The 20,227-nt window shown below is 45.1% G+C and overlaps 1 protein-coding gene and 1 long non-coding RNA gene across 3 annotated transcripts; one reads left to right on the plus strand and one right to left on the minus strand.

The window, feature by feature from the left end:
• Positions 1–1,106: 1,106 nt before the first annotated feature.
• LOC133229828 (uncharacterized) lies at positions 1,107–9,171 on the minus strand. 2 transcript variants are annotated; one of them, XR_009730649.1, is made up of 2 exons: positions 1,553–9,171; positions 1,107–1,429 (listed from the first exon to the last, which is right to left on the minus strand). It is a non-coding gene; the product is annotated as an uncharacterized LOC133229828 (long non-coding RNA). The 2 variants fall into 2 exon arrangements; XR_009730648.1 differs by having other exon boundaries at positions 1,107–1,460.
• A 181-nt stretch (positions 9,172–9,352) lies between these two features.
• On the plus strand, positions 9,353–19,829 carry LOC133229827 (zinc finger protein 544-like). The gene is made up of 4 exons (XM_061386614.1): positions 9,353–9,561; positions 11,708–11,799; positions 16,509–16,615; positions 17,029–19,829. The coding sequence occupies exons 2-4, from the start codon at positions 11,767–11,769 to the stop codon at positions 17,348–17,350; spliced, it is 462 nt and encodes a 153-aa protein (XP_061242598.1). The 5' UTR covers positions 9,353–9,561; positions 11,708–11,766; the 3' UTR covers positions 17,351–19,829.
• The last annotated feature ends 398 nt before the right edge of the window (positions 19,830–20,227 follow it).

Raw genomic sequence — 20,227 nt, forward strand, 5'->3', positions numbered from 1 at the left:
CTGGAGGAAAACTTCATAAATGTCATGGGAAAAGTATTCCCAATGGAATTCTCACCTTATTGGACATCAAAGAATCCATATTGGAGAGAATCTCTGTAAATGTAACCAATGTGGGAAATCTTTAGATGGAGATTTTTATCTTATTGTGAATCAGAAAATTCATATATAGGGGGAAAAACCACATGAATGTAACATGAAAAAGCCTTCAGCAGACCATCTGAGTTATGGAACACCAGAGAATTCATAGTGAAAGAAACCTTCTGCATACAATCAGTGGAGAAATGCTTTCACTTGGTGCTCTTCCCTTGTTGCATATCAGAGAACTCATCCTTGAAGAAAACCATTAACAGTTTTTAGTGTAATGACATATGGTCAATCTCTGCTCCTCTACTTTTATAGGACTCCTTAAAAGACAATCTACTAAAGGTGATCAACTAGACAGTGTTCTTAGTACCACTGAGGCCTAGATTTGAGAAGGAACAAGGACAACAGAATAGGCTCTGATGTGGGTAAATGTTTCCTTAGATGATTAAAAATGGAAACAGTTGATTAAAATGTAGTGTCAATGTTTTTTACTTATAATATCAATGTTCTTTTTCACTTAGATATTTTTCCGTTTGGGAATATTTGCATAGTTTCTAATCTGTTTTATGTGGATTCTGTAGTTTCTAATGTTTATGCAGATTCTGTAATTATATGAAGTGAAAAATACATTATGTACACGGTCATGCTGTCATGTTTAAAAAAAAATGTTTGCATATGGATGAGAATAAAAGTGGAATGGCTAAATAGTTGATTGGTCCCATTTAAAAATATTTAAATGCTCCTATGATAATTAACACATTTTTAAAAAACAGAACAAAATTAGAATCGTGTGGACTATCTCCTCCTTTGTCTGAGGATATCAGGAAGAACCAGGATAAGGAACTGAGAAGCTAAGTGTACCTGGCTTCTGGTAAGTAAAAAGTGTGTGACAGCCACACCTCCTATCATTCTTAGGTTCCAGGAATTTACCATTAAGAGTACCCAGTAGTTCCTCTGGAGGGGACTTGAAATCCATTGAAGAATCTCATCACAGAAGTGAAAGTTCCAGATAAGAGACCAGATAAGAAATTCAGGCAAGGCTTTATTGGGATTCGCGCTGCAGCTCAGGGGAGGGAAAACAAGTAACAGCTTCCTTTGCTGGCTTCCTGAGGAGGAGACAGCTGGTTCCTTATGTGGCAAGAGAGCAGAGGTGTGTCCAGGAGTTGGGGTGGAGGGGTCACTTAGGTGGTCTGCCCACCCCCTGGGTGGCACTGTGTACAGGGTGCATGCCAGTACCCTGCTTCTGCTCATTTTGGTCTTTTTGTATCTCTTCATTGATAACGTGCCCCAACTGTGTAGGCACACAGCTAGTTGTAGTCCCTTTTAGCTTCTTAGTTTTTTGTTGCTGAGAGAGACCATTTGTCCAGGTGCAGGCACTGCAGCAAAGGATCCCAGGGTTCAGGTCCCAGCCTGTCTCAGGAGGGAACAGCTTTAACCATTGCCCATCTCCTGAGTGAGTGTATCTCACCTGAGTGTCTGACATGAAACAAGCTTGGGATCCATTCCACGAGCTGGCTATGGTTTTCCTGGTGGTCACTGTTTGCTGCTTTCACTTAATGAAAGACAATCTGTATTTTAGGAAGGAACAAGAAAAAGTTAAACCTAAAATTGTTTGTACCTCCTCTCCCTAATGTGCAGTGTGCATCTACATTAGAAATTAACCAGAGCTCTTCAGAGATGGGAGTGCCTGCTTGATGATTCTTCTGACACCAGCAATGTAACTTCTTAAAGAGAATGGCATTTGTTCCCACCTCTGTAATGGGTCCAAAAGCTGCTTCCCTATTGGATCCTACTGTTTGTTGAAATCAAGCTCTCAGGAACAAGAAGCCCTCTGCCAGGTTCACTTGGCACTACTCCAAGGTGCATCTTAGGTGTTAAGTTGGTGTGAGGTGCCCACTTTCAAACTGTTTATATAGGACATCTAGCAAAGAAGATATTTCCAGGAGCACAAAAGCAGAGGCTTCTTCCACTGCTGCTGTTTCCAGGAATACAGGGCTGGGTCTCAGGGTGGGCATTCTCACAGGCAGCGCTGTTAACATCTTAACAGAAGTGTATCATCAGGGCCACACTGGTGATGAGACAGAATTAGAGATCGTACTTAGAGGTTAATTAACATTTACTCACACGGGATGCAGCAACAGGTAGCTGACAAGTCTCCTTACCTCTGAGAGGTAATCCTCTGATAAAGCAGGTTATCAAGTGGCAGAGAATATCCCTGCTGCCTTTTCAGTGGGAACAGCCAAAGGCAGGAGTTCCTTTCATGACACCAAGAGAAAGAAAAGCTAAAAACTCACAAAATGGGAAAGAAAGAGATGAGAGCAGTGTTCTGCATGGGAGGGACACCCCCTGGAGTTGTGTGAGGCGCTGCCCAACAGAGCAATGATTGTTCCTGGAATTATGAGCACACCCAAGCCTGCAGGGTCCGGTTGGTAGGAGAGCTGTTCAGCAGTGTTCCATCTGTTCCTGGGTGGGGTGCTGGGTTTCTGCCTACAAGCTCCACTCATCATGTGAGGCAGAGTGGTTCCTGCCAGTGACACCAACACTCAGCTTTGACACCCCAACTTTGAGGGCTCCCCTGGCAACAATGAGAAAATTGATCTTCCAGAGAAGAGAAGACATGGCCAAGACCAAACCAGGAGTGAAGGGAATCTCAGATTTCCAAGTGAGTCTGGTCTAGAACTGGCATATATTTGGGGAGGGGGGAGCTCTGCAGCAAGATGCCCTGGATTCAAAATCTTGGGTTTTGCGTACCAGTTTTGCCACTCAAGTTAATTACTTAACCTCTTTGTGCCTCGGTTTTCCTATCTGTTCCAAGCGGAAGTTAATATAGGGTTGCTAAGAGGAGTACTCGTATTTTACTACTCATATTTTAATATCAGACTAATCTTGCCGTGTGACAGAACTTTCATTTGGCTGTAGTTTCTTCTTTGCCTGCAAACGTACTTACGTTTCTATTTATTTATAAAAAACAAAATTCAAATAATTTTTTAAGTTATTATCTTTCTTTCCCCTTCCATTCAATAATAAAAATATCAATAACCTCAGATATGCAGATGACACCACCCTTATGGCAGAAAGTGAAGAGGAACTAAAAAGCCTCTTGATGAAAGTGAAAGAGGAGGGTGAAAAAGTTGGCTTAAAGCTCAACATTCATAAAACTAAGATCATGGCATCCAGTCCCATCACTTCATGGGAAATAGATGGGGAAACAGTGGAAACAGTGTCAGACTTTATTTGGGGGGCTCCAAAATCACTGCAGATGGTGACTGCAGCCATGAAATTAAAAGATGCTTACTCCTTGGAAGGAAAGTTATGACCAACCTAGATAGCATATTCAAAAGCAGAGACATTACTTTGCCAACAAAGGTCTGTCTAGTCAAGGCTATGGTTTTTCCAGTGGTTATGTATGGATGTGAGAAGAAGGCTGAGCGCCGAAGAATTGATGCTTTTGAACTATGGTGTTGGAGAAGACTCTTGAGAGTCCCTTGGACTGCAAGGAGATCCAACCAGTCCATTCTAAAGGAGATCAGCCCTGGGATTTCTTTGGAAGGAATGATGCTGAAGCTGAAACTGCAGTACTTTGGCCACCTGATGCGAAGAGTTGACTCATTGGAAAAGACTCTGATGCTGGGAGGGTTTGGGGGCAAGAGAAGGGGACGACAAAGGATGAGATGGATGGATGGCATCACCGACTCGATGGACGTGAGTGTCAGTGAACTCCAGGAGTTGGTGATGGACAGGGAGGCCTGGCGTGCTGCGATTCATGGGGTCGCAAAGAGTCAGACACGACTGAGTGACTGATCTGATCTGAAGAGGAGTACTGAATCAATACACGTGTGTGCTTTACCAGGCTGGTAGTCGGCAAAATCTTAAGCTATTACTATTCTTATTACTGTCATTACTAGCTCCTCTTTCAACACCTGTCAGTTTATAAGGGCTAAATAATAAACAAGAGAGAAAAGCCAGAAACACCCTGAAGATGAAAGGTAATGTGGGAGGGCCAACTCTACTAGATAGTAAACCATATTATGAAGCATCTATAATTTTAAAGTTGTAGTACTGGCACATGAGTAGACAGACCAATTCAAGAGAAAAGAAAATTCAGAAATAGATTTAACTGCATGTGTAAAGTAAGTGATAAAAGGGGCACCTCAGTGAGGAAAAAGTAGACTTTAGCTAAACTACTTAGTATACCATATACACATATACTTAGTATACCTGCAAAAGAGAAAATGAAATCCATTCCTCACACTTCATACTAGGATGAATTCTGAGTGGATTAAAGATTTAAATGTAAAATATGACATACAAGCACTAGGAGAAACATGGGTGAATTTCCCCAAAACTTGAGAATATTTACTACCCATGAATCAAAATCCAAGGGCAATAAAGGAAAATACTGATAAATTTGATAGTGTAAAAATAAATGTTTCTATTTATTGGGGAAGAAAACCAATTGTTGGGGAAGAAAAACCCCACAACACTGTTAACATGAACAGATTACAAGCTGTCAAAAATTGCAATTTGCAAAGTTATTATTACCAGTAAGGAACTTTCAAAGGTAAAATAAAAGATCAACAAACCTACTAAAAAATGGCTACAATATGAATAGATCACAAAACAAAAAAATGCTTCTTAAATATATTAAAAATGCTCATAACTAGAAAAATTCTCATTAGGGGAATGAAAATTAGAACTATTTTGAAATAACACTTTTTACCTATCAGATAAAGATTCAAAACTATGATGCCATAACCAGCTGATGAGACTGTGAGGAACAGGCCCTACCAAACACTGTTCAGTTCAGTTCAGTTGCTCAATCGAGTCCGACTCTTTGCAACCCCATGGACTGCAGTACGCCAGGCTTCCCTGTCCATCACCAACTCCCAGAGCTTATTCAAATTCATGTCCATTGAGTCGGTGATGCCATCAAACCATCTCATCCTCTGTCACCCCTTCTCCTCCCGCCTTCAATCTTCCTAGCATCAGGGTCTTTTCCAATGAGTCAGTTCTTCGAATCAGGTGGCCAAAGTATTGGAGTTTCAGGTTCAGCATCAGTCCTTCCAATGAATATCCAAGACTGGTTTCCTTTAGGATGGACTGGTTGGAACTCCTTGCAGTCCAAGGGACTCTCAAGAGTCTTCTCCAACACCACAGTTCAAAAGTATCAATTCTTCGGCGCTCAGCTTTCTTTATAGTCCAACTCTCACATCCATACATGACTACTGGAAAAACCAAAGCTTTGACTAGATGGACATTTGTTGGCAAAGTAATGTCTCTGCTTTTTAATATGCTGTCTAGGTTGGTCATAACTTTTCTCCCAAGGAGCAAGCACCTTTTAATTTCATGGCTGCAGTCACCATCTGCAGTGATTTGCTGGGATGCAAACAGGTGGGTGCAATCTCAAAAACGACAGAATGATCTCTGTTCATTTCCAAGGCAAACCATTCAATATGACAGTAATCCAAGTCTATGCCCCAACCAGTAATGCTGAAGAAGCTGAAATTGAACGGTTCTATGAAGACCTACAAGACCTTTTAGAACTAACACCCAAAAAAGATGTCCTTTTCATTATGGGGGACTGGAATGCAAAAGTAGGAAGTCAAGAAACACCTGGAGTAACAGGCAAATTTGGCCCTGGAATACGGAATGAGGCAGGGCAAAGGCTAATTGAGGTTTGCCAAGAGAACGCACTGGTCATAGCAAACACCCTCTTCCAACAACACAAGAGAAGACTCTACATATGGACATCACCAGATGGTCAACACCGAAATCAGATAGATTATATTCTTTGCAGCCAAAGATGGAGAAGCTCTATACACTCAGCAAAAACAAGACTGGGAGCTGACTGTGGCTCAGATCATGAGCTCCTTATTGCCAAATTCAGATGTAAATTGAAGAAAGTAGGGAAAACCATTAGACTATTCAGGTATGACCTAAATCAAATCCCTTATGATTATACAGTGGAAGTGAGAAATAGATTTAAGGAACTAGATCTTATAGACTGCCTGATGAACTATGGACGGAGCTTCGTGACATTGTACAGGAGACAGGGATCAAGACCATCCCCATGGAAAAGAAATGCAAAAAAGCAAAATGGCTGTCTGAGGAGGCCTTACAAATAGCTGTGAAAAGAAGAGAAAGGGAAAGTGAAGTCACTCAGTCGTGTCCAACTCTTCACGACCGCGTGGACTGCAGCCCACCAGGCTCCTCCGTCCATGGGATTTTCCAGGCAAGAGTGCTGGAGTGGGATGCCATTGCCTTCTAGCAAAGGAGAAAAGGAAAGATATAAGCATCTGAATGCAGAGTTCCAAAGAATAGCAAAGAGAGATAAGAAAGCCTTCCTCAGCAATCAGTGCAAAGAAATAGAGGAAAACAGAATGGGAAAGACTAGAGATCTCTTCAAGAAAATTAGAGATCCAAGGAACATTTCACGCAAAGATGGGCTTGATAAAGGACAGAAATGGAATGGATCTAACAGAAGCAGAAGATATTAAGAAGAGGTGGCAAGAATACACAGAAGAACTGTACAAAAAGATCTTCACGACCCAGACAATCATGATGGTGTGATCACTCACCTAGAACCAGACATCCTGGAATGTGAAGTCAAGTGGGCCTTAGAAAGCATCACTATGAACAAAGCTAGTCAGGTGATGGAATTCCTCACTATTTGAAATAGTTGAGCTATTTCAAATCCTGGAAGATGATTCTGTGAAAGTGCTGCACTCAATATGCCAGCAAATTTGGAAAATTCAGCAGTGGCCACAGGATTGGAAAAGGTCAGTGTTCATTCCAATGCCAAAGAAAGGCAATGCCCCAAAATGCTCAAACTACCACACAATTGCACTCATCTCACATGCTAGTAAAGTAATGCTCAAAATTCTCCAAGCCAGGCTTCAGCAATACGTGAACTGTGAACTTCCAGATGTTCAAGCTGGTTTTAGAAAAGGCAGAGGATCAAATTGCCAACACCTGCTGGATCATGGAAAAAGCAAGAGAGTGCCAGAAAAACATCTATTTCTGCTTTATTGACTATGTCAAAGCCTTTGACTGTGTGGATCACAATAAACTGGAAAATTCTAAAAGAGATGGGAATACCAGACCACCTGACCCGCCTCTTGAGAAACCTATATGCAGATCAGGACACAACAGTTAGAACTGGTCATGGAACAACCGACTGGTTCCAAATAGGAAAAGGAGTACATCAAGGCTGTATATTGTCACCCTGCTTATTTCACTTATATGCAGAGTACATCATGAGAAATGCTGAGCTGGAAGAAGCACAAGCTGGAATCAAGATTGCCGGGAGAAATATCAATAATCTCAGAAACGCAGATGACACCACCCTTATGGCAGAAAGTGAAGAGGAACTAAAAAGCCTCTTGATGAAAGTAAAAGAGGAGAGTGAAAAAGTTGGCTTAAAGCTCAATAATCAGAAAACGAAGATCATGGCATCTGGTCCCATCACTTCATGGCAAATAGATGGGGAAACAGTGGAAACAGTGTCAGACTTTATTTTGGGGGGCTCCAAAATCACTGCAGATGGTGATTGCAGCCATGAAATTACAAGATGTTTACTCCTTGGAAGGAAAGTTATGACCAACCTAAATAGCATATTGAAAAGCAGAGACATTACTTTGCCAACAAAGGTCCATCTAGTCAAGGCTATGGTTTTTCCAGTGGTCATGTATGGATGTGAGAGTTGGACTGTGAAGAACGCTGAGCGCCGAAGAATTGATGCTTTTGAACTGTGGTGTTGGAGAAGACTTTTGAGAGTCCCTTGGACTGCAAGGAAATCCAACCAGTCCATTCTGAAGGAGATCAGCCCTGGGATTTCTTTGGAGGGAATGATGCTAAAGCTGAAACTCCGATACTTTGGCCACCTCATGCGAAGAGTTGCCTCATTTGAAAAGACTCTGATGCTGGGAGGGATTGGGGGCAGGAGGAGAAGGGGACGATAGAGGATGAGATGGCTGGACGGCATCACTGACTCGATGGACATGAGTTTGAGTGAACTCCAGGAGTTGGTGATGGACAGGCAGGCCTGGTATGCTGTGATTCATGGGGTCACAAAGAGTCGGACACGACTGAGCGACTGCACTGAACTGAACTGAAACAGGTGTAACTCCAAAGGTCAAGAATTAGGCAAAATTAAAAACACACTTACCTTTGACCCAACATCCCACTTCTAGAGATCTATTCTAAATTCACACTGGCACAAATGCAAAACGATGTTGGCACAGGAATACCCACTGCAGCACCGTCTGTAAAACACTCAATACAGCTTATGTGTCATCAGTAGCGGGCTGGTGGAAGAACTACAGTCCTGACACACAATGGTGCCCTGGCATTTGCCAGAGAACAATCTCTCACCAAACGCTTAGGTGGAAAACAATGAAGTGTGTCACAACACTATGTATAGTAGTGAAGCTTTTACCCAAGGAAGAGTGTGGGATACACTTACAGAATGTATTGCTTACACTTTTTAAACGGAAGGATAATCCAAAACTTATAATTACCAATGGGAGAGGACAGGGATACAGGGATGAGAAGCCAAAGAGGCTAGGCTTCTTTTAGTACACTTTTGTGTCTGTAGTTTTCATGTTGGAACCATGAAAGTACTTTGCATAAATTATAAATTAGTTAAGTTTTAAGTGACGTCTAAATATTGAAAGTATTCAGCGAAGAGCTTATCACAGATAACGTCTTTCATGAAGAGCCAGAGTGGTTTCCGCCAGAAGGCCGCCCTAGGAAGGTTTCCTGTGGTCTCTCCCACCTTGAAGCCAGGGCGGGATAGCAGGTCTGTGGTCTCAGCCCCACAAGGCAGTGAGGCTGAATGTGCGTGCACACAGTGGTCAGACCACATAAAACAGAACCCTCTGACCCACGATCTCTGTAGCAGCAGGTCCAAAGCAGCCAGGACTTGCTCACTAACTGCCAGCTTCCCTATTTTTTGCCCCTGTCCCACTTAGGACCAACTGGAGAAAGCCAAACAAGCTTCCCTAAGCCATCACACAGGATGACGCACTGCTAGCTGCCGGCCTCCAACTTGCATACTCTACACTCAGATCACACCCGAGGCCCTCCCTCTCCTCGGCCGGCCTTTGAGCCTTTCGCAAACACCCGCTGCGGCAGACTCCCCTGCTCTAGCGGGCTCTGTGAAAACGTCTTCCGTGCTCCTCGGCAGGTGGTCTCTCCCGACTTCCACACCCAGACGCCAAAGGCCACTATGCTGCCGCCGCGAGGAGTAACGTCTGCCGCGGCAACTGGAGAAACTGCCACCTGAGCGAGAAAAACCGCCACCGGCGCGCGACTTCCTGGGACTTGTAGTTCCTCGCGCCGAGCGGGCGCACTTCCGGAACTGGCCCGGGAAGCCGCGCGGAGGCGCCCCGGTGCCCCACAGGCCTCCCGAGCTCAGTACGTGGACACAGTTCTTCCACTGGTACGCGGGTTTCGAACTCAGCTTGAAGAGAAAGTGTACGTTGTCCTGGTGGACAGAGAATTACGGGCAGTCTTGGCAGAGCAAAAGGCACCGGCGACTCCGGACCTGGGTGTTGGGGGCCCGTGTTGGTTGTGTTTGGTGATGCTGGCCCAGGTGGAGAGACCGGTGTGAGCAGGGGCTGGAGGGGTGAACGTGCCTGGAGGTGTGGAGAGCGGGCCACAGAATTGCCGGGTGCGCGAGGGCTGGGCTTTGGGTTTCAGAGCCTCAGTAAAGAGTAGAATCCGGCGGTGGATGGCTCAGTGGAGGGGCAGTGCCGAGGGAGTAGAAAGTGTGAGGAGGACTCTTGAGTTTCCGGTTCTAGTGGGGAGCCGGGATGGAGGTCGCAGTGCAAGGGATGAGGGAACCCTGGACGCTATCAGCTGTGTTGAGTCTGTGGACGAAGAAATTAATCAATAATGGCTCTAAGAAAGAAATGGGACATTTTATTCAAGCCTTTGGGTTATATAACTCAGGAAGCAGCTTTTCAGAAAGCTCTGAGGATTGTTCCACCCTGGAGGTCAAAGCACAGTTATATACTTTTTGAGACAAAGGGCCATGTGTCAGATGAGGAATTGACAGTTGATAGAATCCAGCCCTGCAGTACAAAGTGGGTAGTGGGTCATTGTGGCCCCTTAGAACGAAGGAAGTCTGTCTGTCCCCTAAGCAGGTATGGTTAATGCGGATGCACCATGCACACTAATGGGAGGGAGGAGGCCCGAATGAGCAACGCGAAAGTTTCTGTTTAAATGTTTTTGTCTTGCCATGAAATACGATTTTTATTTCATCAAGTCTTTAGAGGCGTGGCTGGATATGGAGGAGAGAATGGCAATGGTAGGGAGCCTGGGAGGGAGGTCTGGGCTGGACTTAAGGCCTGGGGGCAGTACTTGAAAGCCCCACCCCCTCACTGGCAGGAAAAAAAGAAACTAGGAAGAGAAGGAGAAAGAGAGGCCTCTAGAAAGAGGTCTAGCACGAGGGAAAGGAGTTTTATGTCCAGGTGTAATCAATAGAGTTAAATCTGCTGTGGCCCCTACTGTGTGTCAGCACGAGTGTTAAACTCTGTAAATGCAACTCTTGTAATCATCACAGCAGCACCAAAAAGCAGGCCTGCTCTCCTCCCAGACTTCTGCAGATGAGGCCCCGAGAGGCTGAGGAGGCCTTTCAGGGTCCTCCAGAGGCAAGTGGTGGAGGTAGGACTTTGAAAGCAGGCAGTCTGGCTGTGGAGGGGAGGTGTTCCCAGCCCTCGCCCTGGGTGTCTCCAACAAGGAAGAAGAGGACCCGAGGGTGAAAATGAACACGTGTAGTAGATTGCCCATGGAGGGACAGGAATGTCAGAACAATACAGCTTCACATAGAGCCTTGAGCGGTCTTCTTAGGTGTGGTGTACACAAGTGTGTGTGTGTGTGTGTGTGTGTGTGTGTGTGTGTGCTCGCCTGGAAGCGTGCAGCATAGGTGTGCTTTTGGTACACAGAGTGAGAGAGAGTCAAACATGGGGAAGGGTTTGGGATAAGCTAAGCAGAGTATGGGAAGCAATAGCAGCATTAAGGGAAACGGGATAATAGGTATGGCTTCTGGCCAGTTGGGCAGCATCCCAGCAGGTCCAGAAGTTTGATACCCGCTCACAGAGTGCCCTTAGTTGTCTTCCTGGGAATTTTCACATGCTCCTTGTCCCCTTCCCCCACCTCGATTTTTAGAAACCGGCTGATGTTTCACTGAGATTTTTTTTTAATTGTACAATCAATTGTTTTGACACTGCCTCCATTTCTCTCTATTTAGTATCTTGAGATGACAGGAAAAACTGGCCCCTCCTTTATTTGACTGTTGAGGTACTGTTGTGTGTCTTTGGGTTCATGGTTCAGACACCCCAGCACATGCCTCAAGACATTTACCTTGAGCCTATGACAGCCCAGGCCCAGAGCTAGGCAGACTGGCCCTCTTCAGTGAGAGAGTTTAGCCGCCTTGGCTGACCTCAGAGCCTTGAACAGGGAGATCATGTGGTCAGAGCCCCGCCTCCCTGCCCTTCACTCCCCAGGGTATAGTCTTCAGCTGGCACTGGTTGCTCTCGCCTTTGGGCATGGGGGTGGACTTGGGAGTGTGGAGGCACTGAGGTAGGGGCTAAACCCCTAATTGTCCCCCCAACCCCAGCCCTGCTTTCTGAGGACCTCTGCCTTCTTCACAACAGCATCACCAGATATGAGGAGGAAATGGAGGCATATTTTCAGCAGATCCCATCACAGGTGAGTTGGAGACCTTTGTTCTCATTGCCTTAGTCTCCATGGCTGTAGAATGCATCCAGGAATAACACCCACATCCTCAGGTCAGCACACATTAGAGTTCTTGCAATGCTGCCCTGTGCCTTGGGGTGAAGTGCACGGGCTCCCACATGAATGAGCCAGGCATTCCCCAAACCTGGGTCTCTGAGCCAGGTCTCTTCAGACTTCTTCATGGTGTTTGCTCAGTGGACCCTTGAGGGCGAGTAGAGCTGAGCCTCCAGAAACAGGCAGCCACTCTGGCCCATTGACCCTTACCGCAGACCACTCAGGAGGGCAGCTGAGAGTGTGCCTGTAAAGCGCCAAAGGCACCCTTAGATGGCTCACATGTGGTTTCATGAGGAAGCAATTGAGCTCATGGCATTAGCTTCCTAGAAACACACCACATCCCTGATTTGTCTCATGGCTGTGCTGACCCTTGATTTAGAGCATCCTCTTTGGCTGGTTTCCAATCTGATATTGTACAGAAGATGGGGGTGAAGATCTCCAAGAGGGGTCCCCGTTGTTCCCAAAGCAGAAAATCAGGATCACCGATGCAACTAGCAGCAGAGGAGATACCCAGAGAAAAATGAAAACACCTTGGACCTGGGTCCGAGTCTGATCTGAGCAAGGGGTTCTCCCTCCCCTGTGCTGTCCTATTCCCAACTTCCTCATCAAGAAAGCAGGGCTCCATGGTAATACCAGTGATGTTTCAGCCAACCCTGAGCTTCAAGGACGTGGCTGTGACCTTCACATGGGTGAAGTGGGGACATGTGGACCTGGCCCAGAGGACAGTGTACCGTGAGGTGGTTCTTGAGACATGCAGTCGCCTGGTCTCCCTGGTTAAGGCAGTCGCTACCCATCACCAGACGCAGGGCGTGGCTCATTTCAGGCATGCCTGGACTGGCCCAGAAGGTGCTGGAAGTGGGTCCCTTTGAGATGCAGGTCTGGGTATTGCTGCTTATCCCTCCTCCAGGGCAAGTCTGTGGCTTGTGGTTCAGGGTGTGGGGAGTCTACTTGGGAGGATGGGGGCCCCTCCTAGTCCATCCACATCTGACCCCAGGGGTGAGAGCTCGACCTGTCTCCCAGCAGAAGACCAAGCCCTCTGTTTTTCCTCCATTGACCAGGACTTCTGCTCTCAAAACTAAATGTGATCTCCTAGCTGGAGCAAGGGAAGGACCAATGGAGAGTGGGGCAGGGACCTCCCCAAGGTGAGAACAAGCCAGCGGCTCAACAGTTAAAGTCCAAGGAGCAGAGAGGCCGCTTGCAGGAATTTTGCTCACGTGTTCTCTGCTGCTACCTCATGTCCAACATGGCAGCCACGTTCTCATCCATGTCAGGCTGTCTCTGCCCAGCCCACCCACAGAGGATACTTGTTGCTGTTGTCAACATGTGTCTCACACACGAGTTCACTTCTGTCCCCATCTCCCTTTGGTCTTAACTCCTCTGCTACCATGTCTCATTCCCAGGTCCTCATGCCCCCTGTTTTCCTCCAGCCCCTCATCATAGCTTCCATCCAGGGTGCCAGCTCCTCAGGCCTCCCCTTCCTGCTGGTCTTTGCTCTGCCATTTGGGTGTCCACCCATCTTCCACATTGGACATTTTCATGACTTCAAAATGATCCCAAGGTGTGGTAAGAATCCATGCCTTCCAGAAGGATTCCTATTAAATCACCATTCCTGGACCTGCTTTCCCACCTCCCCTCATCCCATAGGCCCACCACCTACCCTGCATGTCAGCCTAATTGGAATTTTTTTTTTCTCCTGCAGCTATATGGAAATAAAACAATTCTCATACCATACAGTTCATCTGTATAAAGCATGCAAAGGTTCTTAATATAGTTGCAGCTTGTGTATTTATCACCACAGTCTATTTTAGAACATGGTCATCTCCCCGACTAATTGGGCTGCTTCTGATTTTTTGTGTGGTTTTGTTTTAACTGATAAACTTTATTTTTTAGAGCCAGTTTCATCCTTACAGAAAGTACAGGGTTTCTCTATGCCAACCCTCCCCATGCAGTTTCCCCTATTATTAATATCTTGCATTCAGTGGTACATTTGTTACAAATGATGATCTTACATCAATTAATGATTACCATCAGAGGTCAATAGTTCACATTAGATTCACTCTGGTGTTGTACATTTTGTGGGTTTCGACAAATATGTGATGTTATATATCCACTGGTGTAGTGTAGAGTAGTTCCACTACCCTAAGAATCCTCTGTGCTCCACCTGTTCATCCCTCCCTCCACCCTAACTCCTGGAAACCACTGATTAATTTACTGTCTCTATAAGTTTACGTTTCTAGAATGTCCTATAGTTGGAATCATGCAGTACTTGGTCCTTTCTGAGAGACTGCTTTCACTTAACAATAAGCAGCATCTATGTCTATCACACCACCTTCTGCCAGCCTAGCGGTGTTGGATTTATCCCATGTGTTCCTGCTCCTTCTTACCCTATAACTGTCATGTCTGCAGCCTCTCTTGTTTCTAACTTGGAAGTCTTACCTACTTTTACTTACCCTTGGCACTCAAATGACATCATTCTGAATTCAGTTTACCAGCAGTGTCTTTCTTCTCTTCTACCCTAGATGTTACTTTCTGGCTGACCCACACAGCCTGTCTTCCTTATTTCAAGATTCTGATGCAGATACTGCTGTAGAATTTTTACCTCCTTTGCCCATTTTTTCAGCAGCCAGACATATCTTAGACATAGCTTAGCCACGCAAAGATTCCTTTCCTCCCCTTCATCCCCAGATACTCTTTCACTCCCCTTCATGAGGCTATTGTTTCATTTGAAAACTTCGTCTCATCAGAGATTCCAAGGCAGCACCCCAAAGGAACACAGCAGGGTCTTGGGAAGGAGGACAGTGTGGTTGTGGGAGTGTTGGGCAGAGATTAGGGCTTTCCCCAAGAGGGAAAGAAGGTCTGTGTTTAGCACAAGGAAAACATCCTCCTGGAACGCATACTTTGCCAAATGGAGGATGCTTGTCTCCTTGGCAGGTATGGGAGAAAGGGATGGGAACCTGGAGAGAGGACTTAATATTACTGGGTGTGGGTGGCTACCCACCTAAAAAGGGCAGTTGTGTGGGCAGAGTGACAAGTGAAGGGGGAATCTTGGAGGACTCAGTTGAGTGTCCTGAGCTGGGAGCCCATTGCACTCTTTATTAGAGGCCTACTACCAATGGCGACTGCAGCCATGAAATTAAAAGATGCTTACTCCTTGGAAGAAAAGTTATGACCAATCTAGATAACATATTGAAAAGCAGAGACATTACTTTGCCAACAAAGGTCCGTCTAGTCAAGGCTATGGTTTTTCCAGTGGTCAGGTATGGATGTGAGAGTTGGACTGTGAAGAAAGCTGAGCGCCGAAGAATTGATGCTTTTGAACTGTAGTGTTGGGGAAGACTCTTGAGAGTCCCTTGGCCTGCAAGGAGATCCAACCTGTCCATTCTGAAGGAGATCAGCCCTGGGATTTCTTTGGAAGGAGTGATGCTAAAGCTGAAACTCCAGTACTTTGGCCACCTCATTCAAAGAGTTGACTCATTGGAAAAGACTCTGATGCTGGGAGGGATTGGGGGCAGGAGGAGAAGGGGACGACAGAGGATGAGATGGCTGGATGGCATCACTGACTCGATGGATGTGAGTCCAAGTAAACTCTGGGAGTTGGTGATGGACAGGGAGGCCTGGCGTGCTTCGATTCATGGAGTTGCAAAGAGTCAGACATGACTGAGCGACTGAACTGAACTGAGCTGAACCGATGGCTCAGCAGTAAAGAATCTTCCTGCAATGCAGGAGACTTGAGTTTGATCCCTGGGTTGGGACGATCCCCTGGAGGAGGATCCCCTCCAGTATTCTTGCCTAGAAAATACCATGGACAGAACAGCCAGATCTCGTTTTAAGATCCAGCACCAGGAAATAGACTGAGTGTGAGTCATAAGGTTGAGGCACATGTTAGGACCTTGTTTCCTGTGACTTCTCCAACAGATTACCAGCTGGGTAACTTAAAACAATATAGATGATTCTCTCACAGCTCTGAGGCTAGAAGTCACAATCAGCGTCATTGGGCTGAAATCAGTGCGCACAGGCCATTCTCCCTCTGGAGGCTTCATTGGAAAAGCTGTTCCTTTTTTCCTTCCAGGTTCTAGTGGCTAGGGGGATTCCTTGCTCAGTGGCCACATCACTTCAGTCTTTCAGGCCAGCACCTTCATGTCTCTGCTCTGTGTTCAGATTGTCTTCTTTGTGTGTATCAAGTCTCATTCTGCCTCCTTCTTATAAGGACAGTTGTGATAACATTTGGGGCCCACCCAGATAATCCCTGGGCATCCCTGTTGGCTCAGATTGTAAAGAATCTGCTTGCAATGCAGGAGACATGGGTTCAATCCCTGGGTTGGGAAGATCCCAGGGAGAAGGGAATGGCTACCCATTCCAGTATTCTTGTCTGGAGAATCCATAGACAGAGGAGCCTGGTGGGCCACAGTGCATGGGGTCGCAAAGAGTCAGACACGACTGAGGGACTTACACACACACTGATTTCCTGTTTGCTGAGCCATCCCTCCATTTCACATTCTGCATGAAATTACAGTCCATAGATTAGAAACAGATCCAGAGATATATCTCTTATACTTGGTGGTCTGTTTTATCCCACCCTCCCCTTCTAATGCTTCTCTAGTAATTCAGGCCATTTAGATTTCTTTCAGACTGGAAGACTACACTTGAAGGAGTCAGTGTCTGAAGAGGATATTGCTGTGGAAGGGCCATCTTATCACATGGAAAAGAAACACCATGTTCAGGAGGAGGGCCCCAGGTTGGTGTCATTAGGAGAAATGCACCTTTGGCAGGACCAGCTAGGGAAGAACCAGTAGGACGCTGAATCAAACAGTACTCACCTCAGAGAGATGTTTTGCTCAAGGTGGGAGTTGTGAGCCTGAGCTTAGGAAAATTATCTGAGTTTAAGCCTCCTACCTCCGACATTACCTACAAGAACATATTTCTATAAGGTTAACTCACAGCATAAAAAGTTGAAACAGAACTCAGTTTTCATTAAAAAGACTGAGCTGATCTGAAGCCCTGTGAAGATCATCAAAGTGCTAGAGCCTTCTGGCAGATTATTTACTTGAATAAACTTGCAGATTTTGAAACAGGAAATAAAAAGCCTTATGATTATACTGTCAATATTGACTGTTTCAACTATGGTTCCTCCTTTCGTTTTCTTAATAGAATTTTTTCAGCAGAGAACAGCAAAGATGGTCAGAACTATGGAAACATTAATCATAGCTTGTCGCTTAATGAACACAAGCCAACGCATTTGGAGAGTCAGTTCAATTGTGACAAATGCCTTGTACAGACTGAACTAAGTCATCCTGGAGAGGCACTACTCATATATGAGGAGGACTGTGATGCCTCCACATGGCCTCATCTTTTACTTACTGTGACATCATTTAGACTGGAAAGAAGACATGAATGTAATCAGCGTGCAAGATCTTTCAGCTGTTGCTCTAAGCTTGTACACCAGAGAACACTCTGGAGAAAAGCCCTATGAGTGTACTCAATGTGGAAAGTCTTTCAGGCAGAGCTATGACCTTGTTGTACACCAGAAAACTCACATGGGAGAAAAACCCAATGAATGTAATCAGTGTGGGAAATCCTTCACCCAGAGTTCCAAACTTGTTAGGCATCAATGAACTCACACTGGAGAAAAACCATATAAATGTCATGACTGTGGAAAATCTTTCAGGTGGAACTCTAACGTTTTTGTACATCAAATAATTCACACTGCCTTAAAGCTTATGAGTACGCTCATTGTGGAAAGTCCTTCAGTCAGAGCTCTGACTTTGTCACACATAAATGGACTCACATGGAGAGAAATCCTATGAATATAACCCTATGAATATGAATATAGTGTGGTAAGTCCTTCATTTGAAGCACTCAACTTCTTAGGCACCTGTGAATTCACACTGGAGAGAAGCCATATAAATGCAATCAATGTGATAAAGCCTACACTGGGATCTCTCACCTTATTGAATATCAGAGAACTCATACTGGAGAGAAACCATTTGAATGTCATCAGTGTGGGAGAGGCTTCACTGGGAGCTCTTACCTTCTTTCACCTTAGAGAGTTCATTCTGGAGAGAAACCGTATGAGTGTAGTGACTGTGGGAAGGCTTTTCGGCAGCAAACTCAGCTTGTGCATCAACGAACACGTGCTGGAAAGAAACCTTATGATGCAGTCACTGTGGAAAAGCTCTCAGCCAAAGGGCTCCACTCTGTGCATCAGAGAATGCACACTGGGGAGAAGCCCTGTCAGTGTAACGTGTGTTAAGGCCTTTAGTCAGAGGTCACACCTTATTGAACATCAGAGAACACATACTGGAGAAAAGCCCTATGAGTGCATTGACTGTGGGAAGACCTTCAATGATTGATCAACCCTTACAAAACATGAGAGAATACATGCTGGGGAAAAACCCTATGAATGTAAACATTGTGAAAAGGCCTTTAGCCAGTGGTGTCAACTTACTAGGCATCAGAGAAACCATACTGGAGAGACCCTATGAATGTAATGAGTGTGGGAAAGCTTTCAGTTATAATACATCCTTTTTCCAACATGAGAAGACTTATAGGGAAGAAACCCTGTGAATAGTCAAGATGAAAAATAGTCAAGATGCCAGACTTTCTTTACTAGACATCAGATGACCAAGGTATGACTGTCACTGTAGTCTAATGACTGCAGGCATCAGAATTGCTTGGAGTGTCTGTGTTGAACTGCACATTACCAAGCTTACCCTCAGCTTACTAAATCAGAATCTCTAGCAGTAAAACTCAGGAGCCCACAGTTTCCAAAAGCAGCATGAAGGACTTGTTTGTACACTAAAATACATTTACTTCTGCAGTTAGGTGAGAAGCTATGAATATAACCACTGATGAAAAACATTGTCAGAGCTCTCAGCAGGAATTAGAAAACACAGACTGGAGCTGTACCCGCCAGATAATCTTTTGTAGTCCAAACAGCCAACCAGTCTCAATCAGACATTGTCCCAGTAACACATTCCTGGAAATGATAGTGAACCGAAAAATACTCTTGATACAGAGCTCCAAACATTCCACCTAAGAAGAAACCATTACATGAGGAAGATGGTGTTAGAGATGAAATTTGGGGCCAGCCATGTTCAGTTGCCAGGAGAAATATCAATAACCTCAGATATGCAGATGACACCACCCTTATGACAGAAAGTGAAGAGAAACTAAAAAGCCTCTTGATGAAAGTGAAAGAGGAGAGTGAAAAAGTTGGCTTAAAGCTCAACATTCAGAAAACTAAGATGGCATCTGGTCCCATCACTTCATGGCAAATAGATGGGGAAACAGTAGAAACAGTCTCAGACTTTATTTTTTTGGGCTCCAAAATCACTGCAGATGGTGATTGCAGCCATGAAATTACAAGATGTTTACTCCTTGGAAGGAAAGTTATGACCAACCTAGATAGCATATTGAAAAGCAGAGACATTACTTTGCCAACAAAGTTCCGTCTAGTCAAGGCTATGGTTTTTCCAGTGGTCAGGTATGGCTGAGAGTTGGACTGTGAAGAAAGCTGAGCGCCGAAGAATTGATGCTTTTGAACTGTAGTGTTGGGGAAGACTCTTGAGAGTCCCTTGGACTGCAAGGAGATCCAACCAGTCCATCTTAAAGAAGATCAGTCCTGGGTGTTCATTGGAAGGACTGATGCTGAGGCTGAAACTCCAATACTTTGGCCACCTGATGCGAAGAGCTGACTCACTGGAAAAGACCCTGATGCTGGGAGGGATTAGGGGCAGGAGGAGAAGGGGATGACAGTGGATGAGATGGCTGAATGGCATCACTGACTTGATGGACATGAATTTGAGTGAACTCCAGGAGTTGGTGACGGACAGGGAGGCCTGGTGTGCTGCAATTCATGGGGTCACAAAGAGTCGGACACGACTGAGCGACTGAACTGACCGAACTGATGTTCGGTGTAAACCAGCAATAAAAAACACAAATTGAAGGAATACTAAGGATGGGAAGTTTTGTAAAATGGTTTTTATTGGAGTTAAAAGTAGACTCAGTTTTCCAAGGACTCCGTTATGCTCTAACTTTCTTGCTGAGTTAGGTTGACTAAGTGAGTCCAGAGCAATATGAAAAATATCAAATGAAGTGAAAATAGGACCAAAAACAGTATGTATTGAAAATGTTACAGCACATAAAAATTTGTGCGCAGATGGTTGATTAAGATCAACTCAGCAACATATTAAAAAACAATATATATGTGTGTGCTTAGTTGCATCAGACTCTGCAACCCTGTGGAATGTAACCCACCAAGCTCCTCTGTCCATGGGATTTTCCAGGCAAGACTACAGGAGTGAGTTGCCATTTCCTTCTGCAGTGGATCTTCCTGACCTAGGGATCA

This window comes from Bos javanicus, chromosome 18, assembly GCF_032452875.1.
Source record: "Bos javanicus breed banteng chromosome 18, ARS-OSU_banteng_1.0, whole genome shotgun sequence".
In the NCBI taxonomy this organism is placed as follows: Eukaryota; Metazoa; Chordata; class Mammalia; order Artiodactyla; family Bovidae; genus Bos; species Bos javanicus.